The sequence below is a fragment of the Aphidius gifuensis genome, linkage group LG1 (genome assembly GCF_014905175.1).
Source record: "Aphidius gifuensis isolate YNYX2018 linkage group LG1, ASM1490517v1, whole genome shotgun sequence".
Classification (NCBI taxonomy): Eukaryota; Metazoa; Arthropoda; class Insecta; order Hymenoptera; family Braconidae; genus Aphidius; species Aphidius gifuensis.
Genome location: NC_057788.1, coordinates 5,802,015 through 5,826,962, shown reverse-complemented (window position 1 = coordinate 5,826,962; position 24,948 = coordinate 5,802,015). Strand labels below are relative to the sequence as shown.

At 26.3% G+C, this 24,948-nt stretch overlaps 1 protein-coding gene across 12 annotated transcripts in view; it reads left to right on the top strand.

The window, feature by feature from the left end:
- The window catches only part of LOC122861210 (CUGBP Elav-like family member 2), an 83,857-nt gene that overhangs the window by 19,574 nt on the left and 39,335 nt on the right, over window positions 1-24,948 (top strand). For 11 of the 12 annotated variants that reach the window (XM_044165454.1, XM_044165447.1, XM_044165452.1 and 8 more), the window contains exon 4: window positions 18,763-18,929. In XM_044165454.1, coding sequence (XP_044021389.1) covers window positions 18,763-18,929 — 167 coding nt within the window. Of the gene's footprint in view, window positions 1-6,698; window positions 6,761-18,762; window positions 18,930-24,948 lie in introns of those variants that run through there. The other variant, XM_044165455.1, reaches the window with a different exon arrangement.

Here is a 24,948-nt window from a genome sequence, read left to right as displayed (position 1 = left end):
TTTTATTAAATGAAAAATTAAAACATACAATTTGATATAATTTAATTTTTTTTTTTCTTTCTTTCTTTTTATGATACAATGATATTGTTATTTTATTTATCATTTTTATATGTCAAAGTGATAAGATAAATTTCAATCATATAAATAAATTTTATTATTAATTTTATCGTTAAAAACGCTTTAAAATAATTGGACGTGTATCAAAATAAAAATGAAAAAAAAAAATCAATTACAAGTAACGTAAAATTTATTTTTCTTATTAATTTTAATTGAAAAAATAAATAAAAATAAAAATAAAAATACATCGGTTTATAATGTTATCGAAATATCAAATTGGAAATAAAATTAAAAATCACAAACGACAATATACCCATCTATATATATTTCCAATTAAATCTTGTCTCGATAATCTCGATCGTTAATTACTGGTTCGATGACAGAAGGTCAATGTTCAGCCAGGCGTGTGTCTTTCGCGCGAGAGTTAACGAGCTCGACAGCAGTAGCAGCAGTCGCATCAGTCGCATCAGCAATTGAAGCCTCCCTCCAACAAACGAACGATTATAACATTGAACGTATAGTAGAGTAGAATGTAGCCAACACTGACATCGACCAATGATGATAACATATATTGAAGAGACCTACACATATATATACTAGAACCAGTAGCAATATCATCACAAACTAGCAAAGGTATATGAAAATAACAAGAGAATATATATATAGGTTTTATCATTTATGCATCCAAAGGCGTTTCACATTGGCTCCTTTAACATTTACTCGACAACTTGGTCCCGACAATGTCACTTTGCATTGGGTCCAAAACGATTAAAGCCCCTTTTATCATCCTTCTTCTCTACACTTCTGGCTAGCTTCATCACAACCCTATATATACTTGGTATATGGCTATTCAGATTGAAGAAAGATAAAAAATATTAAAATGACTTAACAAGATAAAGAAAATTAACAGAGTTGGGGTGTCCAATGTGCCAGAGAGTCAAGTCAAACTACTGGCTAACTAAATTACCGATGCAAATAACAGTGCTCATTTTCTTGCCAAGATTTAGTAGATCAGATTTAGTTTCAACTTTGTGCCCACTTATTAAGCCATTAATTTATGCTACACAAATACAATAAGTCTTGAAAAAAAAAAACAAAAAGTCTTTTACAGTTTTAATACTTCATGTCATGTCAGTTAATTATTATTATTTTTTTTTATTTGCAATATAAACTTGGCTAGGTATATACTGAAGCAAAATCTATAAATGCTGTCAATAATAAAGCTGTTATAAATTTGAACAGATTAACTTTGAAAACTTTCTTGAGTTAATTTTTAATATAAAAATTAATGTACATATATTGTTGATGAATTTAAACGTTTGCATGGTTGATTTCACTATACATATCCAGTAAGAGATAACCTTCGAAATCCATGTGACCCCCTTTAACGTCTTATCGAGCTAGCTAGCTAGCTTTGCTTTGCAATTTCTATATATTTATAACCAAGAATACCAGACGATTTATATATCTATATCTTAACTCTTAGTATATATATGCAAGTACGATAGTAGTGCGACAATAAATAACGAGTTCGGGCTTTTCTTCGAGTCTCTCTCTACATCCCATTGAAAATTCAATCCGTATACCCGTCGGCCTTACGAAACTATTTTACATTTATATATGTATATACATAACTTTACAGCATGACATATATATTTAAACATTTCCAACTGTTATGTACATCCAAACATTCATCAATTTTATAGGCAACTTTGATATATATTTGTAGTAGCACATCTGTAGTTATCATATTTTATAGATGTAGCTTTATTGATAACTCACCAAAAGTAATTAGTCATGACTTGACAAAATCAATATTTTGATTAACAAAATAAAATATCAAATTGACAATTTTTTTTTAATCTAAATATTTACTTGTTTATTTGTTTGTTTTTTTTTTTTTTTTCTTGGTAATAACATTTTAAACAATTCATAAATCCTTAAAGTTTTTGTTGGTATTTATATTCCCCTTGTGAATATGGTTTTTTTAAATGTATGCTCACAAAGTACGACAGCTCACTTTACCTTGACTTTCGTCAACGTAAATACTCAATTTAAATAGTAGAAATCTCATTCAAGTGGTGCTACGACTTGACGATATGTAATTCATATATATATATATTTATATTTGTATATATATAAAAGACACGAATTCTCGTAACCGTGTGACACAAGTCCCTATGGGAATTTGCATCGTGGTAGCATATTATATCCGTTTCGCAAAGCTTGACGTCAACGATGTTCCATGTTACATTACTATTTCATACTCTGATATATCTTAGCTTTATGTCATTTTGCATTCTGTTTTATATACATTTTGGTATTCGCTTTCTCTGTTTTATTTATTTAATTCTTTTTTTTTTTTCTTAACTCAATTCAATTATAAAATTCATTTATGAAATTTGATTATCATTTTATATATTTATTATTCAAAAAAAAATTGGGTTTATTAAAGTTTAATAATTTTTTATGAATTAATTATGACTAAGTTAATGTAAACTTTTTAATAAATTTAATTTTTTAATTTTTATTGAATTAATTCAAATTATATTATAAATAAAATGAAAAATATTTTCAAGTATTTATTTTTAATATTATTATTTTATTAATAATAATAATTATCTTTTTTATATTTTAATTAAAATATATTCATTTGTACATAAATAACAGATGAATAGATTGTTTTGTTTTTATTTCAACTATAATATTTCAAGTGAAAAAAAATATAAATATAAAAAGTAAAAAAAATCTTTTGAATACATGAACCCTTCGATTAAAATACGTCTCATTCCAATATTTTCATTTGCTTCACTTCCTTTTCTCTTTATACTCAACATATATATTTATGCTCTGTAGATTAAAACAGAAAACTCATTGCAGGCATACTCCTGCCAAACTCACTGAGATGGGTTTTAATCGATTTTCCATAATGCTGAGAAAATACATGAAGATGAAATTTTTAAAAATGCATATCATGTACAATGGATTGCAAATACACTATATCAGATTCGAAAAAAAAAAAAAAAAAAAGAGTCATCGTTATATATCAGAAATTCGATAGAATATTAAAAATAGCATATCGCAATTATAATACGTGTATAGATAAAAATAATTCTCATCAATATTTATGTCAGAAATATTCTTGAAATTTATATTTTTTTTTAATTCCAATTATTTAGCTACTATGTATTATGTTATAAATATTATTAGCTGTATGTAGATATAATTCTTATCGAATATTTATTTATACCAACAAGCATAATACGACATAGATGTATAGCCATAGGAAATAGCCAGTGGCATATACGTGCTAATATATCAAATGACATTTATACATTAAGTGCATGTATGTGTGTTGATATAATTGACGTGATTTAACTTGAATAATACATATGTTAAGGATTTCAAGGTATAATGATTGTACATTGCTAGATGAATATCGAATATTACTCATGCCGGAAAGATCAACAGCGCATTAGTTGAATGTCCCGAGTTCCAAAGGTGACGATACTCCACTGTACATGATGGCACGTTCGTTTGTCGAAATACGAATATATACAAATCAAGTACAAGTTACTCTATGACCAAATGAATGCATCTGGTATGCACTAGGGTGACATTTGAGTACCACTAAATTGCTTATTCTCATTGTAGCCATGAATTATTTCCTCAATAAAATTACACAAATATTTAACATAATTTAAAATTCAATTGTGATACTTGTAATTAATTATATAATAAGAAAATTGATAATTGATTTTTTTTTTTTTAAAAGATATACTAGTGCCCTCTGTTTCAAAAAAGTAAAAATGTTTTGAAAAAAAAAATACAAAAATGTATTTTAAAACCGGAATTATTTTATTTTTTGTTTTAAATTTTACAAGACAAAAACCATTGCGTTTGCCAAATAGTATATTGTTCCGCATCATAGATAAGAACAACATGCGACAACATAAAATCAACAGAGAAAAAAATAAATAAAAATTAAGAATATACATGTATAACATCGCAAGGTTTCATTTTGTGTATTAGTTAGGTTAGGAATGAGACAATTTACCTGGCAACAAGCCAACCCACCGAGAAATCTATACAAACCATTGTTCAAATAGAAAATTTGTTTTTTCCCTCTGGCATCAAATTGAGACGAACAATATTCGATATCATATTTCATATGAAAAACAAGAACCTTAAAATATAAACAGTCAATTGTCCAGAAGAAAAGAAAAAAAAAATAAAAAAATAAATCCATAAACCACAATTTTCTCTCTATATATAGCAATATTTTTATTTTATAAAATAAATATATATATAAATTTCGGTCTTGGAACAATTTCCATTATGCAAAAACTTAATTCTTTGGATGTACATTTAATGCCAAAATGTCTTTCATTACAAGTTTGCATGGTAAAACTTGAAAGCATCAAAATCTTAATTAATAAACTAATTAATTCTCTCTACGCATTTATCAGATATAAAGCTCTATTTCTATCTCACTTGTATATACTTTTACCTGTGATTATTATATTCGACAGCTTAAAGCAACACATTGATAAAACATATGTTGCTGAGTATATGGAATGTTGTGATTTAGTTTGTTAGCTACATATACTCTCTTCCTCCATTAGCGTTGTTGCATACTGAGCTAACGAGCATCCTCGTACTATTGTTGCCACGGGATTAGTCAAGTAAACTCTTGGTATACACAACCACATATATATATACATATACATATTAACTATATAGATATTAGTGCGGTTGTGTACCATTTTATATACATTAAACTCAAACAAAACACGCGTCATTTTCATCTCATTTACAGAGTGCTTTGCCATAATACAAAATGGCTATTTATATAATTTTATTGATCATGAATATATGTATCCAACTCTCAACAAAACAACTTGTTTATATATATACATATGTTATTTATCTTTGTAAAATGCATTTTACTTTGGAGATAATTATATATATATGTAAAATGTTTTGTGTAGCTGTGTACATCAAGATATGTATGTACAAACAAAATATAAATGTATTTTGTATATACCCTCAGTTACCCTGATGATGTAATCTCTAAATGTGTCTACTCACCATCATATGGCTATTATTATTCGAGTATATAGATAGAAGTGGTTAACTGTCAGTACTATGAACAATTCTAGTTCGTCTTTCACGCTATCTCATATGAGGCGAATAACGCGCGGATACAGTTGGACACACGTTGTCTCGATCATCCGCTTGGACAGCTCACAGTGGTGTACAACATATACTCTCGTCTCTCACCCTCTTTCTCATATATATATATGTATATATTCTATTCATTTATATATATATATGATTGCCTCACAAAATTGTCAACCCCTTTCTATCTATGTCTATCTCTATTTTATATATACAGCATTACTATCCGGTAAATCATATGACATCGAGGCCCATTAAACGCCTTCAACTATGCTTATCCCCTTCGTACACAACGATGTATTACATTAATCGTATATATTCACCTGATGGAGTAAATTTAAATTTCATGCCTCGGTAGTAACGTCTTTAACGCACTTGTTAAATTTAATAATTTTCATGTTTTCATTTTAAATTGTCATGACATTTAAATTTTATTTTAAATTAAAACAATTATTAATATGTTGATTTTATCAATATATTAAATTTAATAATGGCACTAAAATATATTTAACCGCACAAAAAAATTATTTAAAATATACAATAGGTATATTATAAAGTGTATTTATACAAACATCGTTTTCTTGAATTTACTGGAATTTAAATTGTTGGCAGTTGAAATAATTATTTTCACAATGAGCATTCCAAAGTTTTGACTTTACTATATACTTGGTTTCTAGGTATCCTAGCTCCCAATGATAATAAGTATATATATGTATGTATTTTCATTTGTGTTTGTGTAGGGATAAGCAATGAAAATAAAAAAAAAATGAAAAAAAAAAAAAAGAGGGAAAATAGAGGAATAGTAAACACAGTGATATATAAATTGTGAGATATACCAATATACATTTGTATATGTAACCACGAAACGTAAACAAATTTTGTGGGAATAATGGCACAACGACAGCAAGGACAGACATCGTATTGCTCACGTCTTGTCTTTGTTCATTTCATATAAAATACACCAACACTGAAACAAATATCATTTCTTCGTTTTTCTTCATATTACCTCTGCTTATTTTATTTTATTTTATTTTTTGGCTCTCTCTTCTCTTAATACCCTAGAAATATATTTTATTTTCTCCACTCTCTCGTGCCCCAGTGACTGCTGATGTCATACATACATGTTCCATCGTGTCTCTGGCTTATGAATTTTTTTTTTTTTTTTCTGGTCAAACACCGTGCGTCTTTCACTTCGTTCAGTAGTATATTTTTGTTGTTCAGTGTCTTTGTTAACGAACACGTTTTTCTTCGTTATTAACCTCAAAAATATATTTGAAAATCTTAAAAAATTTGTGTCATTTTTTTCTTTATTGTTTAAATAAATTTTACAATTCGTTTGTGACATTTGAATAATTTTAAAAAATATATTACTATTTTTTTAAAGTTTAAAGAGGAAATTTTTAAAAAATAAAATGCGCTTTGGACCATTATTTATTCGTGAGTATCAAAAGCCGTTGAGCATGCTTCCGGAAGATAGTTTATTCAGTTACTTTGACCGCAAAGACTCAGAATTTTACAAAAGGTAAGCTCACATTACTTGTAGATAAAATTCATTTTTTTTTTTTTTAATTCTGTTTGGAGCAAACACGTATCTCGTGTTCACATTTGTGTCCAGTCACTGAGAAATAAAAATCCGTGAATTTTTTTTTTTTTTATTTCGTTACTTCCGGAGTTTGGATTAATACAAGAGGGATTACCACGTGGCACGTTATCTTTTACAATAGTAAATTTTTTAGGTTGGTTGTTCAGGGCTTTATTTTACTGATAAATGAAGCCACACACACACACAAACACTTACAATTAAATTTATTTTTTTTTAATTCAAGTGAATATTGAGCATGAAAATTTGTAAATATATATGTGATTTATCTACATGTGTCATTCATATCTAAAATTCCACTCGATGAGCAGGTCAGTTTGATTCGCAAGCTCGACTTTTTAATATTGTTTTTTTTTTTTTCATCATTATCATCCTCTTGAATTTGAATTTTTTTTATTTCCTGTAATTTTTATCATGCTGGTTAGATTTTTATTTGTTCAATTTGATTTTTTTTTTTTTTTTTTTCTGCATTTTATATATCTCTCGAGGCTCAGTTGCGTCGGCCATTGTGCCCAACACACAAGAGGAAATGAGAAAAATGTGTTAGGTAAATGAAGAGGGCGGGGATGCATTTGTTCATTGAGTTGGAGGAGGGATATAGATTTCAAGTGGGGAAAAAAAGAGGCGAAGGAGAGTGAGAGAGAGTAGAAAGGGGGGTAAATATATAGATGATAATACAAGCCATCGGTTATACCCTCACAAGGGGATTGACTACAACACTGTATGTAATATATAAGGGGTGAGACAATGGGTGTACTCTCTATACTCTCAGATAGCGTGAAGATCCGGTAATTGAATTATCTGACAAGTCTTATCGTAACCAGTAACTTAATTAATATATCTCTCTCTCTTTCCCTTTGGTATGTTTTTTTTTTTTTTTTTCAATTAACCAAAATCGTAATAATTATATTTTACATAAATAACATTTTAAAATATTATTTTCATTATTATTTCACGTTATTTAATTTACCTGATTATTATATTTTATCATCTTATATTTCAACCATAAAAAATTATTACTCAAATATATATATAAATTTATTTCTTCTTTATTTTTTTTCTCTTTTGCTTATTTTTCATTTCTAAATGAATTTAATTGAAGACAGTTTTGTCTGTAAAAAAAAAAAAAAAGTTATGTACAATTATATTTGTGGTTATATACGCTTACTATATATATATTATAATATTTTACCTACTAATTTTTACCACTCCCATTATTTTATTCCAGCCACAGCATGCAATTAGTAAAATTTTCAAGACAGATCATTTGCAAGGTTCAATTTGTCGGGTTGATTTGGTGGAAGACTTTGTGCTTTCCAACAATTTTCATTCTTTTTTTCTTTCTTTTTCTTTTTTATTCTTATTCTTGTCTTAACCTTCTCTTCGTAACATCATTTTCTCTTATATATTTCTCGTTTGTTCTCTTTATCTTTAACCAAGAATTTTCCTTCTGTTTCATGACTGAAGGTCGCTTTACTAACGTATAAGAGATGGTATATATATAAAAACATGAAATAAAGAAAGATAATAAACATAGTTTAATATATAAATGAACAAAGGAAATAGATGCGAAGGTTGTGAAGAAAAGCATGAGCCTATAAAGAACGAATGAAAATTGTAGGGGTGTGTTGGTTAGACAATGATAAAAATATAAAGACAATTTGATAGATAAAGAAAGATATTACAGTAGGGTGGTGGTGGTGTTGGGTAGTAGTGGTTTACAGTGTGTCGGCACAAAAGTAATTTGACGTAGCAGGATTCTAGATTTTGCACTTTCTCCCTATTTTTTTTTTTTTTTTTTATTTCACTCTTCTTCTTATTCATCTTTTTTTTATTTTGCTGAATTTGCTGAATTTATAAAATTGTACTCGAAGCTTTCTCTCATTCCCCACTTTTTCATTTCAACCCCATCTCATTTCTGAGTATACTGTCAGGTCGAGAGAAATTGAAGGGAGAAAAATACAAGAGACAAAGTTTTGTAGAATTTAATAATGAGCAGATTGCAACTCGATAAGTGATGATAAGGATCTGTTTATTCATCTTATTTTCGCTTATTTTATTTATTTATTTATTTTTAATTCAGTGTTTTATGCGATAATGTATAAATGTAAATTTATAATAACTCTGTTTAACTTGTACATTTTAAATATGAAAAATTATTTTTTAATTGTTACATTATATACATGTAATAATTATTATATTATTAATTAATTAAATGCATGTTTACCAAGTCAAACCTTTGTCGACCATAATCATTATAAACATCAAGGAAATGACCTTTTGTTTTAATGGATATATTAAAGTGAAAAAAGAAAAGGGTATTGTATAAAAGATTAGATTGGTTACTACGATAAAAATTTCGAGACACATAAATACACTCTTTTACGTTATATGTTTAGTATCGTTGGTTGTATAGCTATCAGAGAGTCTGCAGGCCACGATATAAAGTTTACTTGGAGGTGTAGAAAATCGCTATGTTATTTACCAGCTGGAATTTTTTTTATTATATATATATATACTTTGAGGTTGGTGTATTTGTTGTATGGGTATTTATATAAAAATAATAATACACTCTATCGCAACCTGAATATTTTTATCCATCTAGCCACACTGGCAACATTGCTTCGTGAACGTATTTTTCTTCATTAGCACGAAGCGACCAGGTAAACTAAAAACAATTATGCAAATTCAACCCTCCATCTGCCTCTTATTTTTCCTAACGCTACTCTATGTAATAACATAACGTTTGCTGTTACGTTCTCTACCATCCTACCCTTTTTTTTTTTTTTATTTGAATTTTTTTTATTTTATTTTTATACTTTACTGTGTAAATCACCCCACTCACCAGTTATTTCGTATATAAATATAATGTAATATATTTTTTCCAAGAGGGTTTACCGAAAAATTAATGAAAAAAAAGAAAAAAAAAAAAACAAGCAAATTTATATTTAATTTATCAAGTAAAAAATAATAAATTTTATAAAAAACAAAAAGATAATCAAAGAAAATAGTTTTTTACCCTCAACTGCATTTTATTAACAAAGTCTCTTTCAAAGTAATACTTCTTTATCAAGTAAATTTTTTAAACTTTTGATAAATAAAAAGAAAAAAAAAAATAATAATAATAAAATAACCTATTTAATTATATTTTTTTCTTTCCCAAAACTTTACAAAGTCTTCAATTAACGTGAACGAGCAAATTTTTAATGTAACTAGATTTTTATTTTCATTTTTTTTTTCATTTTTCAACGAGACAATAGACGCAGTGAATGGAGAATGAGACGATAGGATAAAAAATTAATTTAATATCAACGTTTTTTGTATTTTTTTTTTTTTATTTCATTTGTTTTTTAATTTATTGGATAGTTGCCATGAAAATGAAGAATAAAGGATGAAAAAACATAGAGAAAAAAAAAATTAAATAAATAAATACATTGACAAAATTGGTGATGAAAAAATTCTTGAAACAATCAAACGAAAAATGCGTTACGCAAGGCTTCCCTTTGAAATATCGAGGTTTTTTTATTAATGGTTAAAGAGAGAGAGTGAGGATGAGTCTGTGTGCCACCTCGTAATGGCACCAACTTTCACGATCAATTAATCGAAATTCGATACGAGTATTAGATGCCTGTTTATTCGCACACAGTTACTAAATTTTCACATTGTGGTGGTTTCACTGTGCCAAGTAGTCTGTGTGTTTATATGTTCAGACGATACCTTGGTTGCACTCAGTGGCACTAGCTAGATTTCAGGAAGCTTTATATACATCTATATATTTTTGTACATCATACACCATTATATAATATATTGCACAGTGTACACTAACAATGAAGACCACCATCGACTTAATAATATTATATATACACGTTCTATATTGATGGCGCACTTGTGTGGTTATAATAAACTTAATTGTGTCATAAATGTCGACGGTTATACGTGCCTGTCTGTAGTGTGTCCTCTAAATTTTATCGACTTTTTTTTTTCCTTAATATTTTCATCTGTAGATATGTTTTTTGCTGTTTTTTTTTTTTATTATTATTGTTATTTTGAAGACGCCAGATGCAACTTAGTAACTACGGTTTAGAATGTCCACCAACTTACCACCAATGCTTTGCGACAATCTGAGCAAACTTTTATGACTCGTGCGTGACTGAAATATTTCTCACTTCATTCTATTAAAACATCTATATATTTACTTTACTTTACTTTATAAAAAAAAAAATAATAAAAACTACCCTTCAAATGAGTTTTAAAAAAGAAAAAAATAATTACGTTTGCTTCGGTATTTTATTTTGATTTTTTGATAGCTTTTATTTTTTATTTACAATTAATTATTATTATCATTATTATTATCATTTTTATATAAAATATTTTCATTTTTTTAGTGAATTTAATATCAAAGTACTCGTGGATTATGCAATTCATTAATATAGTCTTGATGAATGGTAAAAATAAATAATAAAAATAGATTAAGTGAATAATAAAAAAAAAAGGTATAAATTTTATATTTTTACTTTCAACATTATGTAAAAACAAAAATTTATAAATTTTTTATAGAGTCGGGGATTCACGTTCATTTATGTAGTCTAGTTGAGAGAAAATTTAATCCGCTTACTCAACGAATAGCACGGTCGAATGTGGTGAATTTGTGAATCGAAGTATATATTCCACTCTCGTGGTATACCACCACACATATATTATCCAACTCACAAAACCATATCATAATAATCTTCAAATCGAAAATACCTAGTTTGTCGAAAATTTTATATCGATACTTTGTGTCATTGAATTTAAAAAATATATATCAATATCAATAAAATAATAGAAAAATGAAAAGATTTATGATAAAATTTTTTGATAAAAAGTATTGATTCATTTACATATTATATTTCAATTTAAAAACACAAGGGATCGACAACTTTTGAAATAAAGAAGAAAAAGTAAAATTTTAAAAATCGATTTGATGAATTTTACTGATAAAGTCGTTTTCACAGATCGTATGAAAACTCCCCTCTGTGCTTGAGAATAAAATAAAAAATAAATATCTTAAAATGTTTGAAAACCTTAAGCAGGTTGAAGAGGGTCGTGTTAGGAGATGAGTATTATGCTTCCCTCGCGACTCGTTGACGTTTTTATATATGTATATATAACACCAAACCATCTGTATGCCAAATCACACGCATACAAAAACAAACTAGTACATCTTTACACATATTTCAAATATTATACTATGTACATAAGTAATACTCTTGGGAAAAATCGAGAGAGAGTCCAAACGTTATATGCGAAAAGATAAAAACTTATATTTTCATTTTTTTTTTTTTTATTTATTTTTCAACTCAGAGCAATACATCTTTGGCAATTACCGTCACCAGAATATGTGAAGTTTTCCCATAAATTCAAAAATATTTTCTTCGTGGTTAAAACTTTTTCATTTCCCTTTCCAATTTACATCAAACTTGAAAAGCCTCCAAAAAAAAAAAAAAAAATAGGATAAGATAAAAAAAAAAGAAAATTAAAATAAAATTAAATCCATTATAAGCTTAAAAAAATAAAATAAAATAAATAAATACTTCCGGTTAAATGAGAAATAAAATAAATGTAAAAAATTTCATGAAAATAATTTTAATTCCTTGGAAATTGAATTTGAAAAAATAAGAAAAATAAAATAACGAAACCTATAAATATTTTGTCAATATCGTTGTAAAAATAAAAAGAAAAAAAGTTGATTCAATTGAACGAGACAGAATGTCCAGATTAACGAGTACTGAATATCTCAGAAATTTTTTTTTTTTATTTTTTCATTCATTTTTTTTTTAACTTGAAAGAAGTCTCGGACGATCGATTTTCCATAACTCAATTTCTCGTTACACTGTTCGCCAATAAATCATATCACAAAGTGAAAGTCGTCTTATACTTTTTCTTTTCTTTTATTTTTTATCCCTCTTTTATGCAAACCACTGGAATATCGGATTTCCCTACGGATACTCGACGATTCAGTAGAATACTTGTATATACCTTCTATTAAATCTTACGCAAACGAATTTCACCCTGGGAATGATACTTACAAAAAAGAAGAAAACGAAAAAAAAAAAATATGATAAACGTTTATCTTCGTTTAGTTATTTCATGCGAAAATATATATTTATATATTTTTTTATTCATAACCAATTTTAGTATGAATCAATAAATAAATAAAACTAAATAAAAAACCAATAATTTTCAAGTATAAAAAATAATCAAATAATAAATCATATGAAATGAAAAATACATATATATTTAAAAGATAAAAAAATATAATAATAGTAATAATAGTAGAAGTAGTAGTAGTAGGTTTGATAAATTCACCTACAGGTGGTATAGAATGTTAGGTGGCTATCGTATGACACAAATATAATGTCTAAAACCCTCTGGACCTTACATACCTACATGCCCACATAATAGATGATGCTGTTACACTCGAGTATAAACGTGAGTAGAAACATACTGCTCAATTGGGAAATCCCATGCAACCATCTAGAACTTTAACATACATATACTGATAATATTTCTTTTGACAAATTTTACACTATTCCATTTCTGATAACATTTTTTTTTTTTTTTTTACATTATTTATTACATTTTATATTATTACTTATTATCCAATTTTATTTAACTCATAAATATTTATTTGAAATTATTATTTATTATTAATATTTGATAAAATATTAAATATAATTTTTCATATATTCAAGTTTAATATAAATTGAAAATATTTCATTTTATTTTTCATTTATTAAAAATTTATAAATTTTCAAATGCACAAAGCATATATATTTTTCCTTCATTATAATTTTGTTTAATAAATTAAAATTAAATTAAAAAATACTTTTACAAATGTATTAACAAAAAAAAAAAAGGATCTATATATATTTTTAATTAATTATAAATTAATTTTTGACAAAATTTTTGAATAATTTGATTTTTAATATCAAAATATATATATTCATTTAATTTCTTTGATCTTTTATCGTGTAAAGCATAAAGCATTAGGTAATGCCAGTGTTGAAATTTCTAGCATTTCTATATACGTTGTATAATCACGTAGACCAAAGGCCAATCGCGTCAGTGCGCACGGATTGCTCTTCACAGAATCTCCCTTCAGAGTATTCGACCATACAGAGTCTATTGACATTCTCGAGTAAGAGGAAGGAGTGAAATCGTGTAAAGGGATGAGGTGGACATAAAAGGAGGAGGAAAGGGTCGGGTGGTTGCTCGGTGGTGGTGGTCAGTGGGTGGTAGGGTTAAAGGGGTGAGAGAAATAGGAAGTTGGGTGGTTGATAGAAGCAAAAGATGGAAAGGGATTTTAGTTGGTTGGATGGAGTCGAGGTTCCCAAGGTCCTTGTAGACATGCTCAATAGAGAAGCTTACTGTCTATTACCACTATGGCTACTCGATCCTTCAAAGACCCTTGGGCATTAATATTACTTCGAGAATTGTAACTTGAATTTTTTTTTTTTTTTTTACTTTCATTTTTTTAAATATGAATCAGTTTCAATGGAAATATTATCTTTTTGATGGATTTACTCGGGGTATTCAAAATATTCGGGGCGGAAAATGAAAGGTAGATTAATTTGTGTAGATTTTTTTTTTTTTAAATCTTTTTTCATTAATATAGGAAATTTATATATATATGGGGTAAATGAATATACATTTTTTATACAAGTATATAAGTACATTTTTTTTTATTTTATATATATTTTTATTTATTTATTTTTTTTTGTCGAAAGAAACGTTTCATGTGAATGAGGGGTATTCTTTTCACGTACTTGAATTGGACTGAAACCCTCGCCAGCAGCATTCGTTTTGTTATTTCAGTGGAAAATCTCAGTAAGAATTTCACCCGGATGACACACTAGATATTTATTTTTTATTTTGTTTTTTTTTTTTATTTTTTTATTACTTTATTTAACTTTTTTTTATATTTTTTATTTTCTGTCTTTATGTGTCCTCAGTACACTCTCTGTCTCTCTTGACAGTTACATGAAATAAAGAAAAAACGTGTATTCACGTTTTTGTCATTCTTTTAACATTGTTCAAATTCGACATCAACAAAAAAAAAAAAAAAGACAACAATAACAACAATAGTAATAATATTTTTTATATGTATGAATTTATGAACGTTATTTTTTTTTTCGTTTTTTTGTAATTTGTGGAGAGTAAAATAATGGGAGTTCAGAACACGACATATCCATCAATCATTAAATTATTACGGGCTTTGATTTTTCCCTTTTAGTTTTTTTGTTTTTAGAGATTTTATTATTTTTTTTTTTTCGATTTGACGGTAGAGAATATTTTTTATTTTTTGCTTCGACGTAGCTGGGAATATATACGGTTGAATTGTCGTAGAGTGAGGTTCGAAGTGCCTGAGTGAAGGGATGAAATGGGGTGCAGTAAGCTCAACGTACAATTTTGCATACACAGCATATGAGAATATGTATGTGTATGTGTGTGTGTGACGGGTGATGGGGGTGTATTCTATGAGGTGGATGATTTTACAGGACGGCTGCAAGTTGAAGTGTCATACAGCTTTGCTGTGCTTTACCAGCTGTGCATGTTGCCAAACAAATAATTTATAAACTATTATATCATGTTGAAGAAATATCCCAATTGATTATTAATTTTTATTTTTTAAATAGCTACAATAATATAATTTTATTGAATGTATTAAATATTTTATTATTAATTATTTTCATATTTCAAATTCTGGTTATCTTTTTTTTTCTTTTTAAAATTTTTTTAATTAACGCATATTTAAAATAACATCAAGTTATTATCAACTTTCTATATTATTATTTTAAACTCAAATAACTTTATAATAGTATTTTTAATAGAATACTCATGTAGTCATGCTACAAGCTATTTTAACATTCACAAAATATAATCAGTATCTGCATATACATATATCATCATGATATAAATGTAATTTAAAAACAATTTTTTTACCATTGAATATTTAAATTACATTTTTCATATGTATGGTTTTGAAAACGAAAAAAAGAGTGATAATAAAATTTTTGACATGAAATATATTGTTAACAATCCTTTATTTTTATATGTCTCATTGTGGTTGTGTAGATTGATAGAGAAATAGGCGATGAGATTTAATTGAAGGTAGATAATAAATATATAGCTCGAAATTTTCATTCATTTTTTATATGTACATTTTTTTTTTTTTTGTTGATATGTACGAGCCATCGATGAATGTCCAATCCAAAGCCTTCAGGCAATATACACGAATTTTAATCGCATTTGCCACCAACGAATGTGCCAATAAATTTACCGATTTCATGCTCAATCGTTGATAGTTTTTTTTTTTCTACTTACTTCTTTTGTGGTTTTTTTTTTTTTTTTATATTTATTATTTTTAGTTTTTTTTTTTATCATTTACCTGGCACCACTCGGTGTACTCAAACGCCTGGGCAGGAAAGTTCATGATTGTAAAAGTTTACGTACTTTTTCCCAACTCAATCGTTCAACTCTATCGACAATAAATAATTGCATCCTTACATGATTTTTTTTTTCTAATTTTTTTTCTCACTTTATTTAGCAATTATTATATAAATTAGAAAATAATAATAGTTGGAATATTAGTTTATGTTTTAATGTTTTTAAAAAATTATTAATTACATGATTTAATGATGTTTTTTTATATTTTTTCTGAATTTTTCACTTATAATGGTTAAAAGTAGGCACAAACTAGAAGCTATAAAATAACCAGGTGGAATTAATTATAGTTATTCTTATAAGTTGAAATGCTTTTTCATCCAGCATTTCGTATTCTATTCCCATTAAATGACCTTTTAAAAGTGCTTGAAAACTTTATGCAGTGTAATGCAATTCAAAAGTTCTCTTTTCCTCAGATTTCAGGTACATGGTAATTAAGCTTAATTGCCTGGAAAAAATAAAAAAAAAAGAAATGGCGAGAAAAAAAAGAAAAAAAAATCAATTTCCATAATTAATTTCAATAAAATTTTCTTGGTTGCATCACGTTGAGGTGATTCTCAACGATTGTCGTGGGAAATACGAGGGTTGAATTGAGAGGGTAGATATAGAAGGACAAAAGTTAAGAGAGCATTGCCAGGCCAGGTGTCGTCGTTTTTTCTTCCCTTTCTCAATCTTTAGTTTTTTTATTTTCTTTTATTTTATTTTATTTTTTATCTTTTTTTTATATATCTATATACTTTTTTTTTTTTAACTTGGGATGCGAACGATCGACCATAGAAGTCACTGAAATATTGGCAAACTTTTCAAGAATGGCACTGAACAGAACTTGGATATACGTAAACTCGATGGAAGGCCATTGTTCCACCATGCCCAGTAACTTTTCACAATCACCACATATATAACGAAAAACGAGTTGAAAACTTGAAGAAATCAACGAAAAGAAGGCAAAAGACATATCTTTGACTTTTTCTTGATATTTTTTATCCCAAAAATATCACCATACATTTCTCTTCTTTTTTTTTATACTTTTATTTTTCAACTACTCTATTTTACCAATTCACGTATTTTTTATATATTTTTTTTTTTACTGATTTTCCATCAAACAAATACATCCATCAAAAAATGTCAAATCATTCTCTACCATTATTTACCTATACATTATATTTTTATTTTTATATTCATTTTTATTTACTTGGCTTTGAACTGTATTTTCTTAATATAAAATGTATATTGCTATATAGTATATATACATGATGATAAATAAATATTATATATATAAAAATATAAAAGAAAAAAAATTTAAATAAAATAATCTGTGTTGAAAAATGTGAAACAAAGAAGTTTTATATATAGATGTATGTAAAGATGTATGAGAATAAAATAAGGGCGGAAAGGAAAAAGAAAAGCCAAGCGGAAAATCGTTTTAAGCCCCGTCGGCTAATATTAACTTCCAAGAAAACGCACTATTCAAGTTCTTATCTTGCTCACCATCTTTGAGAGCAACAATTTTTTTTTTATTTTTCACTTCATACTATCATCTTCATCGTCTTTTCTCCTTTGGATATACACTTCATTTTTTTTTTTTTTTTTTCTCTTTATAACTTATCTCTTATTTATTTATATATATATTTTTTCAAGCATCGCTTATACCTTTTATACGGGACACCACGAAATAAAAAAAAAAAAAAATATTATCCCCGAGTTATCGTGATAAAATATATTTCTATATTTCCGATTGGTAAATGGCTAAAAATTTTCCAAGCGCACATGATGTATAAGCATTCACCAGACATAGGTGAATTTATATATATCTATATATTTTTTATAGTATGCACTTGACCCCAAACCATACTGTAACATTGTACATGTGCATCTGAAATGACACTCAAGTTGGTAGATTTATCGTAGTATTTAATATAATATATATGTATGTATAGTTATATATTTTACGAACCAACAGTATGTTCATGACTATTATTATTAAATTCAAAAACTTTATATATACATCCATCAGGCAACATAAAAATTTTATATTTATCATGATATTTTAGTATTTAATATTATAATTTTATATTCACATTTTTTTTAAATATTCATTGATGCTTTCACATGCTGTTTCTGTATATTATCATCTTTTAATTTTGTACATCAATTTATTATAAATATTATTTATTTTATTCATTTTATTCAATATCAATATTTGATGAAATATTTGAAGGATAATAACACACAAATATTTGTATGAATCGAGCAGCACGATAATTAAATTGTGGTTTATTTATATTTCAAAATATAAAATATATTAATAATCTGATAATGAAATCTAATATTTATCAAGTATAAACAGTATATTAAATTAATAATTTAATTTTTGTTTTTTTATTTGAATTAAAAAATATATTACTAATGTTTTTTTGTTTGTTTTTTTTATGTTACAGTTTACTTGAAAATTCACTGGATAAACCAGATCCAGATACAATTAAAATGTTTGTAGGACAAGTGCCTCATGATATGGATGAAAATGATTTACGTTTAATGTTTGAAGAATTTGGACGTGTACATCAAATTAATGTTTTGCGAAACAAATACACAGGCAGCCATCAAGGTAATAAAATAAATTTATAACCCGCACATTTATAATTTGATAATTTTATTTATATAGGTATATATTAATTTATATGTATGTGACATTTAAAATGATTGCAATAGGCTATAGATATATTTACGAGGTTATATTGTTCCTGCATCAAATTAATATATACATATAGATATAGGGGCACATTCATAAATGTATAAACGACCATTGTCTCTAAATTGACATAGGTATAACGACATGCCACTGACAGTGTTTCCGTTGTCTATAGATGTATTATTATATATATTATATCCATTATATCCATTAACAATTTACGAATACTAAGAAAAGCTATTACAAGTCATATATTTCAATGCTAAATGTCATATTATTTTTAAAGATCACTCCAACTTTTTTATTATTAAAATTTTTAAGCTACCACAGATCACTACACACCCTTTACTTTATTTCTATTCATTTATTCTCATATTATTCTGCATAAAATCAAAATAATGATGAAAAAAAAATGAGTAATTTTTATTTTTGTTATTTTCTTTTTTTAAAAAATTCATTTTTCTTGCTTGAAATAACTTGAGTTTATATTTACATATTTTAAACAACTTGAAAAAATAAATAAATATAAATTTAACTCATCAAGATGTAATTTTTTTTTTTTTTGTTTTAAATTTACTAATAAATAGGTTTTTTTTTCTTTAATTAATTTTGAAAATTAATGAGACTCGATTATTATTGATTTTTTTTATTTCATATATAATTAAGTATCACTTAGAGAATTAAAATTATTATTTTTTTTTTATCTAGAAGAAAAGTTGATTCAAACTTTTTGAAGTAAATCATCATTCATAACTGAAAAGATTACAAAATAAATAAATAAAAAGTAATAAAAAAAAAATAAAAAACTATAAAATGTACTTGCTCTTAGCTTCCTCGAAGTCAAACGTAACCAGAGCATGAAAAATGCACAGGAAATAGGTATTTGGTAGAAAGGGGTTTCGAGTAAGAAGGAAAAACAAGATAAAAAAAAAAAAAAATTTCGAGTTAAAGTTGGTTGGTAAAAAAGAAAAAAAAAAAAATAATAAGAAAAGAAAGATGACATTGATGTATCGATTTCCTTATTCAATTCGCTGGGATTCTCAGTATATAAATAAATAAATAAATAAATACGAGTGATCTTTAAATTTTTATATCAACTGCACCAAAGTTACCAAGAAAATCAATCGATTCGTCATATACAATAGAAATATATTCCCTAGGGCTTGTCTCGTCAGTATATACCCTATAAAATAATAATACCACGATTGATAGATAGGGTTGTGAGACAAAGATATTATATAAAAATAAAAATAGCAAAATACAGACTATTGGATATTTGGGAGAAGGGTTGTGTGGTTAGTGGTTGGAGAGTTGAAAGTTTTTAGAAATAAAAAAAGTTAATAAAAACAAAAAAAAAAAATCAGGTAATGCACGCACGTGAATGCACATAGTTAAGGCAAAAAAAAAAAAAAAAAGTGGGGATCGATGCCCGCAGACACTGAAATACAGTGGTTGTCGTGGTGCCAGTAGTAGTAGTCGCTCTTTTATCAGACCTTCCTTCTCTTCTATTCTCTTCTTGTTTCACATACCTCTTTGTAATCACTCTCTTTCTCTTTCTCTCTCACTTTATTTTCTCTTTGTATTTATCTCTTTCCTCGTACAATCTACCCTATTGATCGAAAAGGGCAGTGGGAAGAGAGTTATGTGACAAAATTGACAAAAAAAAAATGAAAAAAAAAACCACCCCTATGAAAAGTTGTACATTTGGTTATACTGTACAAATTAATAATACCTCATAGTAACTTTTAAACTTTTCATTTTTTTAAAAAAGCACTTGGGATTGTATGTAATTAAAATTTTTTTAATTATTTTATTTTTTTTTTTTTTGTTAATTGTAAAAAATAAGTGAAATATATATTTATATAAAAATGAAAAGTAAAAAGAAAAAATTCGTTCAACAAATAATGTTGTAAGAAAGAAAAATATGTATATTTTTTGTTTTTTTCTTTCTTATTCTTAAAAAGTTTTAAATTTCTTTAAAATAACGTGAAATAAGTTACAAAGTTTATTTTACTATTTTTATTTTTTTAAATATACACTGTTGATCATGTATATATAGTTATTTTCTTGGTATACGCACACGGGAATACAAAAGTTTTTCAAACTCATTGGAAAGGGGTGGGGAAAAAAAAATTCTTGAAAACGAGTATATGCTACAGGGCCACGTCCAAAAGTTGAACTTTAAAATTCGTATATACGAAGAAAAAGTTTTTTGGTTGTATTTCGTTTTACAGGCGGACGCGTTTCTATCGATCGTTTTTTTATAATTTTTTTTTTCTTTTTATTAGAACCGTCATTCACTGCACGTGCCTTTTTTTTTATTTTTTTCATTTGTTTTTCCATTTTTTTTTTAAATCTATGGATTTTTTTCTATTTTTTATGTTTTAAATGTCTTATTTTTTTGTTTTCATTCCCTCTCATTTATTTTTTATTTTCGTACCTCTATGGCCGAGGTCTTGTGCGGTACTTGTTGCCATTAATCACCAGAGCACTATTAATCGTCCTTAAGTAGCGGCGTCTTGCCGAGGTAAAAGAAAAAGAAGACGCTTATATATATAGTACATATAACATCGTGGCCATGCCGCAGAGAATAAAGGGTCCGGTAGTGAAAGAAAATGAAAGAAAAAAAAATAAAATAATAAAAGAATATATATCTATAGAAAAAAAAGCTTTTTTTATCATCATGATAAGTATATTATTATTATTTTTGTTTAACATCACTTTTTTTATTATCTTTTTTTACTTTTCAATGACACTGATTTCCATTGACATTGAATGCAATACCATTTTCTATCAAGCGAAATATTTTTCAAGCACAAAAGAAATTGAAAAATGTTGATGAAAATAATAATAAAAAAATAAAAAATATTATATTCCATAAAATTTGCTTTTTTCATTTTATACTTTTCTTATCTGTATTTTAATTTTTTATTTATTTTCTACAAGTGAGAATAACTTTAAAAATTAAATTGAATAAAATATTTTTATTCTAATTTTTTTTTTTCTTTCATTTCTCATTTCTGTAAAAATGTAATAGTTAATTTTTTTTTTCTTTGTTTTATATTATTATTATTATTATTATTATTTCGCAATTGCTAAAGAATTTTATTTGAATTTTATTATTATATTTTTATCTCAGTTGCCATTATTGAAATACCAGTGTAGCAAAAATATGGATCAAACTAAAAAGACATATTGTCATTCTTCTGACTGTGAAAAATATTTTAAAGCTGCTTTTTATTTTTTTCATCTTATTTTTACTGTGGGAAAGTGTACCCGTGCGTCTACCCAAACCACCAATAAAACATCAGGTTTTTTTTTACATGCATACATATATATTTATCTAAATAAATGTATATAAAATATATAGATATTTTTTTTTACGTGTTATACAGCAAGATTGAACAAACGATGCGTGAATAAAAAATATACGAAAAAAAAAAAAAAATCTATCGCGTGTATATACATCTACGGAACGAAACAAGTAGTAAAGGTCAGCCATAAGTCAGACATATCTTATTTTTCATTTTTTTATTATCTTTTTTCGATAAAAAAATTCATGTACTTTATTTTCGTATACATATGTAAAATTGTTCTTTTATTCTTTGAGTCTAGTAGTAGTACATATGTATGAAAAATTTTTATATTATCATGTCTGGTCAAAGTATCATATTAAATATGTAAAATGTCTTATGTATTATTTTTGATATATAGTCATGTATACAAAATGTCTACGTGAATCTTTTGTCATTCATCAAGCTCAACACGTTTCACGACGTTGAACAAATACTTTATAACACCCTCGTAAATTCTCACTTTCATATTATGGATATTATGGTTTAGTTGAAGACTAGCTGCTGGCCCAACATGGTCGTCTTGAGAATTGCAATTAGCGTTGAAGCATCTTAATGAAGTACCACAAAACGAAACCACCACTGAAAGAACCCTTACAATATATATAAGACATTTATACTATATAAGTCTATAAAGCCATTCAATGCTAGTTTTATACGTATACAACTCTACTGTCTTTGAGTCCTTTTATCTCAATGTCCTAATACAAAATTACCCATCTAATTTATATTCATCTCGTCATGTCTATACAAAAAATTAATAAAAAAAATTTAACTATCAAAATTTTAATATTAATTCAAGAGTCATAAAAAAATCATTATTTTTAAAATTTAAAATGAAAAATTATCATTTTTATTTTATTACTTGATATCTAAAAATATATATATTTTTTATTTTATTTTTTTGGATTTTACGAACAGACATAAATTATTCTGATTATAAAATAAAAGTCAATGTGTCATATTAACTTTTGAGTAGGATAAAAAAAAAAAAAAAAAATGTTTTAAACTTTTTGTAATATACTTCCATTAGTCAATTTATTTTTTAAAGTTTTTTTTTTTTTATTTTTGGAGTAAATGGTTTATGTGGCATAAGTTTTGTTAGTGAAGGAAATGGTAATAAATTTTAAATATATATATATATAGTACAAATTAACTGGACCAATATTCATTGACTTGTATACACGCCCATTGTTGATAAATATATATATATTTAAATTGAAATTTATATACAACAATATATAAATCGATATAACGAAAGGTAATCACGTTTAGTGACACGTGTATTTTATCAAGAGGATATTGAATTTTATAATAAACCCTCAAATGAATGCTGAGAAGTGGAATTAATTAATTGATAAAGCTTTATTACTGGAAATAATGTCACTTGAAATTTTTTATGATTACGTCATTATTATCATAGTCATTGTCGTCTGTAGCAGTGCTTGCGTTTTTTTTTTTTTTAGAATTTTTATTAATTTTTTTTAATTTAATTTTTTAAATCTTTAATTCTTATTATTATTATTATTTTTTTTTTTTACTGATTTTATTATTTTTACTTTTCCCTTATTTTTAATCGATGCAAACTTGGCGAGATTTTGGCGCTCATCCAGGATTATAAGGAGTCAGACTGGAAAGTTTAATTTCTCCAAATCCCCAGCGAGCCAACGTCCTCAACTTTTCACTACTTCTTATATATATATAAATTTATTTTACTCAATTTTCTCACCCCTCTCATTTTATTCGTTGTCTTTCGAGGCCCCTCTCTAACAATATAGCTTGTTGCTGAGATTTACCCTCTACTCATCCTTTTATTTATTTTATAAAACACTTTCTTATTTTATTTATTTATTTTTTTTTGTTTCTATTTTTTATTTTGTACTTTGTGATATCACATCTTATTTCTATTTAACCGTATATTTTTATTCGTAAGAAAATAATAAAACTTTAAATATAAGCAAATCTTTTTTTCTTATTTTTTCTTTTCTCAATTTTCCATTTGTTTTCTTATTTCTCATTTTTTTTTTTTTTTGTCATTTTTTACTTTAATTTTTTTGTTTTTTTCTTTTCACTCTGTAAGAGAGATGAATCGACACGACAAAACAAACTAAAGCACTCCAAATTGTTTTATAACAAAGAAAAAAAAATAAATGAAAAAATAAAAAAATTGGCAAAAAATTTTAAAAAAATACTAAGAACAAAGAGTAAAGGACAAATGAAAGATAAAAAAAAAAAAAACCATTAATAGCTTGAGTTTGTCTAATTTTCTTTCGATTCACTGCATTTATCTCAGTTTTCAAGACAGTAACGGTGTTTTAGTTGTCGAGAAAGTGGAACTCTAGTACGACAAAACCTCAATCCCTTTAATGGAGACAAATCCCTTTCTACAGATGAGAACGACGACCTTGTATGTGCGCACACAAAGTTTGTTTAGTATATATACTTTGTAGTGGCAGCTAGACGCCAGACAATTTGTAAGAGTATATTCTATATCCACATACAAAAAATATACACTCAGTGTGTACATTTTCGGATCAGCTTGATATTAAGAAAACCAAAGCTGAGTAAATTTAAAAAAGAAA